The following is an 8,279-nucleotide window of genomic DNA, read 5'->3' on the forward strand; positions in this document are numbered from 1 at the left end:
AAGTATTCTTTCTGTTCTGTCGATTTGATTTCTCTAATTCTTTCACTGTGGACCTTGAAAATAACTGAAATAATTTAACCGAGCCTCTCATACATATCATATTTTTTTTTCATTATTCCCTATTAGTGCTGCTGAGACTAAAACACTGAAGGCCAAACTTGAGGATCTGCAGTGTCACTTCACCTGGAATCTGGATGCTACAGCGTCCAAACTTTTACGCATCAGTGAACATCTGATAGACATTGGTTCTGATGAGGGAAACACTTGGCTGGGTCAAATTTACAACCTGCTCGGATACATTCACTTCAAGCTGGGAAACAATGACGAAGCCGGGGAGTTCTTCACCAAGTCTGAAGAGGCCTTACTCAAAACAAAGCAAGGCGATCAGGGTCCTTGGATGGCGGTGAATTATGCTAATCAGGCTTGGCTACGCCACCACCAAGGGGAAGAAGAGGAGGCGCAGGTTTATTTGTCAAAAATCGATGCCCTGATGAAAGAATATCCAACTCCATCACAGGATGAGTTACACCCTGAAATCTATGGTGAAAAGGCCTGGACTCTCCTGAAGTTTGGCAAAACACAAAAGGTTTTGGCACTCGACTTATTCAAGAAAGCCATTGAAATAAAACCAGATGTAGTGGAGTGGCAGAGTAGCTATTTCATAGGGTTCACGAACACCCACAAGCACAGCAGGGAAGGGCTACCGGCAGCCAAGATGGAGGAGATAAGAGAGGCCATGGAACAGGATCCAGAGAACCTGTATCTCGCTGCTGTGTACCTAAAGGCCCGTGCCGAGAGGGGAGAACACGTCGAAGAGGAAGCACGCGAGTTGGCCACAAAGATTTTGGGAAATCCCGTCAGCTGTTACAGTGGGTTAAAAGTTATCCTTAGGGTATACAGAACCTACGACCTCATTGATGAGGCCATTGCATTGGCAGAAGAAGCTCTGGAAAACCATGCAGAGGAACGTTATCTAAAAAGATGCGCCGCTCTCTGCTACCAGTGGAAGCTGAAATTTTCAAGAAATGGCCGACCAACGCAGAGGATGATCGAAAGAGCAATGGCTCTCCACAAGGATGTGATCGTTCTTTATCCTCATTCGTCCTTTGTAAAGAAAATGGACCTTGCAACAGTGTACGCAAAGACAGGTGACGTGAGAAGAGCCGAGGAGATCTATAAGGATCTGCTCCGAGGTGATTTGGAACCTGAAGACAGACAGGTCCTTTATAACAGCTATGCAAAGTTTCTCAACTTCGACCGAAATGACCGCGACAGGTCAGTAGATTACCACATGATGGCAGCAGAGATACACCACGAGTCATTTTTCCGACAGAACAGCATCAGCGCTCTTGAGAAGATCAGGGACAGGGGAAGGAACCGAAGGGGTCGTGAAATCGCAGAGTTTTTGGAAAACTTGGAACAAGAGGGGTTTGTCTCAACACCAACCCTCACCCTCACCCCCACCACACGCACACGCACACACACACACACACAGTTGTTACAGCATTACTGTTCTGTTCCCCACACGCACACGCACACACACACACAGTTGTTAGAGCATTACTGTTCTGTTCCTGAATTACAACAGATACCTTATATATACATATACATAAATACATATATACATTCTCACAATTAAATTGATTGAACATACCACCTATCCCTAATCTAGGACATCACAGAGGTGGTTACATTAAGACACGAAACTAAGCCTATACTTATAATAAACACAATTTCATCCAGTCTATATAACTATTGAATATTTGTCCTCTAACCTTTAGCGTTTTTCTATAGCTGTGCCTCTTAAATTCCAGTAGCAAAACCTCTATATATTACATAAATCTACTTTTGCTTCTGCTCATTTTTCTTTTGATTTTTTTTTTTACATTCTTTTGACTCGTTTCCCAGTGCTTTTCTCTACAGCAGGAGGGTGAATGAAGACAAGAGGATGTCTCAGATCGCAATCCTGAGTAGACCCGTGATCATATAAAGTTTGTCGTTGGTGTTTGTGGTGAATGCATTTTCTTGGCAACGGGCTGTCATGTGTGACTTTTTAAAGTAATAGTTGGTAAAGAGTTCGAGTTTTTAGATTTTACGGTCGCATATCTAACAAGAACAACAACTTGAACATGAAATTAGAATGAGAATTTTGTTTTTCCTCAGCTGTTTACGGAAGGGTTTGATGCAAAGATAATGTATTTCTCATCAATCTTGAATCAATGTATGCTGGAAAAATAAACAAAATTCAAACATAAAAGTGTATTGTTATCATTTTTATAATATTACAACTTAGCTAGACTTTGACATCATTGGGCTGTCACGGTCCAAGATGGCGGACTTTAACGACGAGCTACTCCGTTCACTTCAACAAGCTGCTCTGGGAGGCGTTCTCGACCCACGCGCTACATACATTGCACACCTGTTCTTTTCTTGGTTTATTTTAAAATGTTAGTGGCTCCTTACATCACTGCTTTTTCTGTATTTTTTATCTTGCTAACACACACACACACACACACAGAGAGAAAGATGACACACATTCAGTACATCTCCCAGTATTTTGTTTTTATTTCCGACAGGACAGGGACAGAACAATGACGGGAATCCATCCTGTGTGAAGAGTACTACCTACTGCAAACAGTGTTGTAGCAGTGCCCACGTTTGTTGGTAAGGAGACTAATCACATGGTCTCATTAAACACAGAGCCACCGCTGTATGCGTCACCCAACAATAAATAAAAGATGTCAGAGGGAAACGATATCAGAAAATGAATGGAAACATGTCAGCCAAGTGTGCTGTCTCTCAACATCAACTGAAAGAGGAAGTTCTCCAGCTAAACCAAAACCAAGATAAACCTAAACCTGCACATTATGGTGTTCGACTGCAACCAAGGCCCTGTTGGACAGTTCAAGATGTCAGCCACAAATCACAGGCACAATTTACTTATTTCAATTTCCAATCAATATGACCATTATTTACAAATTGACATGTGTTCTGTTGAAGACCAAAAACGAGTGACCGGATCCATAAACACTTGTTTGCTGATGTCATAAATGGGGTAGCTCCAGGATGGATACATTTTTTAAAACCAGACTGCTTAGTCCATCTCTTATATATAGTCTATGGTTGGTGTAGGTTAACTGTACAACGTTTGTGCATGACTATCGATACAAATAATCAGCCTGTATATTGGCAGCGATCTCAGCTTCCCACTTATCTCCATTATTGAGCAGCTTCTCTTTGTTGTACAGAAGCTCTTCGTGGGTCTCAGTAGAAAACTCAAAGTTTGGACCCTGTACGAAAGGAAAGACAAAGTGGAAGTGAGAGAGGAATAGAGAGAGAGAGAGAGAGAGAGACTAGATTTAATCATAGTTTACTCCATAAAAAATATTTTGGAGAGCAGTGTTAATTTTCTTTTGTCATTTTAATAACAATGACATAAATTACACTTCTGCATCCTTAAAGTTGCATCCTAGAAATGTGAATAGCAGCACACTATCAATGAATATGGGAAACCCTTAACAGTCAATGTAAGACGATTAGCAGATTAGTCAGTTAATAGAAGTAGACAGATGGGTTAGTGTTAGTAGCATAAGTAGATTAGTAGGTGAATTTGTAGGCTCTAATGACATAAATGGTTACGGAATCTCTTCTTTTAGAGTTTTATATACAACGCCTACTGTACTACCTTTATTCAAATTTCAAGAGACGCACAGAGACAAACACCAACCTCTACAATGGCGTCCACAGGACAGGCCTCCTGGCAAAACCCACAGTAGATGCATTTGGTCATGTCGATGTCGTAGCGAGTCGTTCTCCTGCTTCCATCAGCGCGAGTTTCGGCCTCGATGGTTATGGCCTGGATGTGAATGAAGATCGAGTTTGGTTTCCTTAGTGACTCTCATTTAACTTTAACCCTGGGGTTTCATGCCTAATGATTCTTCAGCAACTTCAAATCTCAATTATAAAAAAGCAGAACATGACTCGGAGTAAACTCAAACTCCCATCGCTGAACAACTCAGCTCAAACAACCATGTCCTCTGTGACATGGCCTCTGAAACCCCAAGGACTTAACTTGAACTTTTGCATACTGTTTTAATGTGTTGTACCTGCGCAGGGCAGATGGCTTCACATAGCTTACAGGCGATGCAGCGTTCTTCCCCTGATGGGTACCTGGTGTGACAAAACGTAAGGTTAACATTTATTGCTGTTATTATTTAGGGCACACATGTCAAAATCAGGCTTGGGTCCAAATCTGGCCCGCAGTGTGATTATATTTGGCCCGAGAGATCATATCAAATGTGTATAGGCCTTATATACTGGCAGGATTTGTGGTATTAGAGGTGTATGCGCTATGTTATAGCACATACATTTAGGTTTTTTTTTGTTGTTGACCTGTGGAAAAAATGATTTACATTTAAAAGGAACTTGAAAGTCTACATATAAAGGGACATAATGAGAAATAAATACCACTGATGTGTTTGTCTTAGTTCCAATTTAATTTCTCATGTGTTTACAATATTAAGCTATGGTCGTTCCAGATTCAATGTTTACGCAAAACTTAAGTTTGTTTCCTTATGAAAAATTCTACATTACATATCTGTACAGAAGGGAAAACATGCACAACTGCCATACATTTTTCAATAAATATTACATTTTCCTGGGTCTTCATGGGTTAGGGGTTTCACTAACCAAAAAACTTTTTTTCCTACAGTTTGGCTGTCAAGTCAGACTAGGCAAAATTAATAATAATAAAAAAAACAACAACTCATAACTGACAATAAGAAGCTGGAAGAAGAAGAAAAGGCGCTCGGACATTTCATTGGTTTCCATCATTGTGTTGAAGCAATTTGTAAAGAAGGAGGATATATAAAGAGCACAGAACATTAACAGATGTCTACGTCATGACAGAAGACCAGCACATGTCTGCTGTGCGAGCGTCAGGTTGTATATCACTCTTACCTTCGGAGCGCGTGCTCTCCTCTGAAGCGAGGCGACAGTGGACCCTTCTCAAATGGGTAGTTTATAGTGGCTGGTTCTCTAAAGAGGTAGCTCATTGTCATGCTCATACCTAGGACCAACAGATATTTGTCAGAATAATATAATATAATATTATAATTATAATAAGTCATATGCCTAGATCTACATTTATTTATGTAAGACAGATTAAACAGCGTGAAAAAGACTAAATTACATCACTGTCTTCTTTAACTGAAGGCCAGGAAATTAGTCAAACTTGTGGCCATATGTAAACCTGGCTTGTTATTTTATGTCCAACATCACGCTATTAACATAAAACCGAAATTAATACGTATATAATTTTTTAAAATTTTTAAATAGGTAGAAAAAGTAAAATAATTAAAATGAAGTGTGAGTGAAAATACGAGCCAACCTCTCGCAATCTCAACAAGAAGGAGTGCCTGAGCATTCCGGTCAGTGATGGACTTCATGTCCATGGGCACGTCCAGAGCGTTCACATACTCTACACAAAAGAAAACAAGGAAAAAAAGGGAAAAAAAAAAAACAATTTTCACAATGACGTTAAAAAAAAAAAAAAATTTTCACAATGACGTCAGATTAACCAGGAATTTGTAACTCATTCATTCTAACTTATTATAATTCATTCACAATGGATTGCTATGTCATGGTCAGACACTCACTGAATCCAGCTCTTGGTGCAGAAATGCTGAAGCATCTCATCAAATTGTGACTGCTTATCGAAGTGACTTAAACAAAAATAATTTACATTTGACAGTCAGAAATAACAAGATTTGGTCAAAGCAAAAAAAAAAAAAAAATTAAGGTAAGCAGGTTTTTTTTCTCTTACCTGGCCTTGATGCACAGTAAAGTAAGCGCAGCGTAGCAGCCATGACAATATTGCTGCTGAAACATAGAACCAAACACAAAGAATATAATAAAAGGTATTGTTACATCCCTGACTGACTCTGACAATCTGGATAATGCAGATAACATTACATTCACATCTAAGACGCATTTAAAACGTTTTAGATATTCACCCATCTCTTTTGTATAATACAAATAGTAACTGGTCTTTGTAAACACACATTTGTATAAAGTCATTTAATACATTTTCTGCATTCTCTAACCTGAATGAAAGTAAGTAAAACTTTCAACAACAACAATTTTTGGAGCCAACAATGCTACATTTGGGCATCATATATCAAAGTCATTCATAACATACACAGGTACATTGTTGATTTGTTTCAACATTACTGCAGTGGCTGAGTTATTTTATTGGCTTTTGTGTACGTAAACCTCGAGTTATTGATTATTGGTATATGCTATGTCATATTGTAATCTTAATTCGTATGTACATTAGAACATTTATTTAAACGCTAGATGACTTTCCTTTTACGTGGTGAAGTGTTTGTAGCTAAACTAAGCTAACACAGATTAGCAGTACACACACGCACTGTCAAGGACTTTAGCATAAAGCTTGATTCTGCTGAATTATGTAATGATTGTAATTGCTAAAAGAGCACACGCGGGCCGTTTACGGTTAAGTAATTTAGCTGCCTTAAGGAGGTTCCGAAAAAATGCGACGTTCGACACATTAAATGAATATTAGACTCACCGAAATATCCCTGTTTGGCCTTCTGAACCAGAACAGCGGACGATTTAGGAGGCGGACTGTGCGTGTGCCGGAAGCGTTGGTACGTCACGACTTTGTCTGCCGTTAGAAATGTGTGGTACGACTGTAGCTGTCCGCATTCAATTTAAATCACTATTGCTAGCCTACAGAGTGCTAAATGATCCTACGTACTTAAGTACTTTGAGTCGTCGATTCGTCCTACACTAACATCCAATATGGGGATTTTAAAATAATAGGATTTAAAAGGTTCTAGCAGAGGATGGTTTCGATCCATCGACCTCTGGGTTATGGGCCCAGCACGCTTCCGCTGCGCCACTCTGCTAGGCGAGTAAGCAGAATGGATTAATGATATTTAACAAGTGACATAGCGGTTTATTTGCCTAATTTTTATATTTGTTCACTTTTAAGAAGCCAGCCTGGGGTTAATTCATTTTATCCTGGAAATAATCACAGGGAGGGATGATGGGCTGAGATTTGGATCAGAATAATTTCGAACTCAGATTGTCCACCAATATTTGAGTTTGAATGATTATGAAATATTGATTATAGCTTCATTTGACACGCGTGGACAAGATTTTAAAGTCTTTAACAGGTTCATTGTAAATATCCCACTGCCCTATCCCTCTGAGTTGACAGTGAGATCAATTGAAAGTCTGATAAAGTAAAACAAAAGATGACCAACATTTGGAGAATGACAAATCTCCCATAGAGGAAGCAGTTCCTTGTTTTGACCACTTGGGGTCAGAATATGACAAGCTACTCTTCTAACCAAACAAATGCTCATGGTGAAAACAGTTGGGTCTTTCTCTGTACATCATTTTTATACAGGGTGCTGTTGAGACCTGCTTTACAGACAGGCATAAAAAACGTAAACAACTTAGAAGTATTTCTAAGTTCTTAATGACTTTGCGTTGTATTTTTCTTGAATACTTTTCCAGTTGGTTATTTTGCTCTATTGTTGGACCTGCCTGAGGATACTTACAAGATCGAAACACAGCAACAATCTGGGTGGTAGCACATTATTTGAGGCTACACAGAAAATCCCTGTGAATATCTGTTCTCTCAGAGTGTAGGCTAACACTTTACTTATTTTCTTTACATTCACATTTACTTCTGAAACCAGAGGGGATGTAAAAATGTCACCCAATGCAGCACATATTATAAAAGCGAAAATCTATGATTTTTCTGCAAACTGTTGTTTATTATGAAGTTTGGTGAAGGGCGGAGCAAAAGGAGAAGAGGCCAATCCTAGGCGTTCTCAACCGATGGCGTCATCCAGAAACCCGGAATATAAACAGCAGTACTTGTTTGCTTTTTACGAGAGTACTACATTGGCAGCAGTAATGAAGCGGGCTTTCCTCCATGTGTCGTTGCCCTTTCTTTTCTGCGTGATAGTGGCAAACACCAGCCTGTTCCACGCGGTGGCAGTGGATTTGTCCTACGACCACTATGCTGAGCCTCGGGTGGACTCTCTGCCCTCCTTCCTGGCAATGCCATGCAACTGCCTGATCAACGTGGCTTACGCCCTTATGGGTCTGTATTGGCTGCTGCTGCGCCATGGAAAAGATACAGAGACGCGACAGAGTCGCTACTTGAGACAGGTGTTCGCCTTCATGGCGATCTTCTACGCGCCTGTACAGTGGACGCGCTTGGCGTTTCTCCGGCGCCC

General features: G+C 40.0%; 3 protein-coding genes across 6 annotated transcripts in view; 2 read left to right on the forward strand and 1 right to left on the reverse strand.

The window, feature by feature from the left end:
• LOC103384324 (interferon-induced protein with tetratricopeptide repeats 5) overlaps positions 1-2,257 on the forward strand; it is a 3,010-nt gene extending 753 nt beyond the window's left edge. Inside the window, exons 2-3 of one of the 3 annotated variants that reach the window (XM_025058763.1) lie at positions 127-1,457; positions 1,522-2,257. In XM_025058763.1, the coding sequence (XP_024914531.1) occupies positions 127-1,457; positions 1,522-1,556 (1,366 nt within the window). In that variant the 3' untranslated portion in view covers positions 1,557-2,257. Of the gene's footprint in view, positions 1-126; positions 1,485-1,521 lie in introns of all 3 variants that reach the window. The other 2 variants (XM_025058762.1, XM_017035348.2) reach the window with 2 other exon arrangements.
• Positions 2,258-2,547: 290 nt separating this feature from the next.
• ndufs8a (NADH:ubiquinone oxidoreductase core subunit S8a) lies at positions 2,548-6,726 on the reverse strand. Of its 2 annotated transcripts, none has more exons than XM_008317788.3 (8): positions 6,593-6,726; positions 5,825-5,880; positions 5,658-5,723; positions 5,390-5,479; positions 4,960-5,068; positions 4,107-4,170; positions 3,728-3,856; positions 2,548-3,290 (listed from the first exon to the last, which is right to left on the reverse strand). In XM_008317788.3, exons 2-8 carry the CDS (start codon positions 5,865-5,867, stop codon positions 3,159-3,161), a joined length of 633 nt encoding a protein of 210 aa, XP_008316010.1. In that variant the 5' UTR covers positions 5,868-5,880; positions 6,593-6,726; the 3' UTR covers positions 2,548-3,158. The 2 variants fall into 2 exon arrangements, with proteins under 2 accessions (XP_008316010.1, XP_008316011.1); XM_008317789.3 differs by having other exon boundaries at positions 5,825-5,877; positions 6,593-6,685.
• A 718-nt stretch (positions 6,727-7,444) lies between these two features.
• tmem187 (transmembrane protein 187) overlaps positions 7,445-8,279 on the forward strand; it is a 2,012-nt gene continuing 1,177 nt past the window's right edge. The window contains exon 1 of the mRNA XM_017034970.2: positions 7,445-8,275. Coding sequence (XP_016890459.1) covers positions 7,876-8,275 — 400 coding nt within the window. The 5' untranslated portion in view covers positions 7,445-7,875. The remainder of the gene's footprint in view (positions 8,276-8,279) is intronic.

Source organism: Cynoglossus semilaevis, chromosome 9, assembly GCF_000523025.1.
Source record: "Cynoglossus semilaevis isolate Cse_v1.0 chromosome 9, Cse_v1.0, whole genome shotgun sequence".
In the NCBI taxonomy this organism is placed as follows: Eukaryota; Metazoa; Chordata; class Actinopteri; order Pleuronectiformes; family Cynoglossidae; genus Cynoglossus; species Cynoglossus semilaevis.

Coding starts and splice junctions, on each gene's coding strand:
- ndufs8a (XM_008317788.3), bottom strand. CDS start 5,867: ATGGCTGCTACGCTGCGCTTACTTTACTGTGCATCAAGGCCAG. Junction 5,480..5,657: donor TGCACCAAGAGCTGGATTCA/GTGAGTGTCTGA, acceptor TCTTTTGTGTAG/AGTATGTGAACGCTCTGGAC. Junction 3,291..3,727: donor CTGTGGACGCCATTGTAGAG/GTTGGTGTTTGT, acceptor CCTTTCGTACAG/GGTCCAAACTTTGAGTTTTC.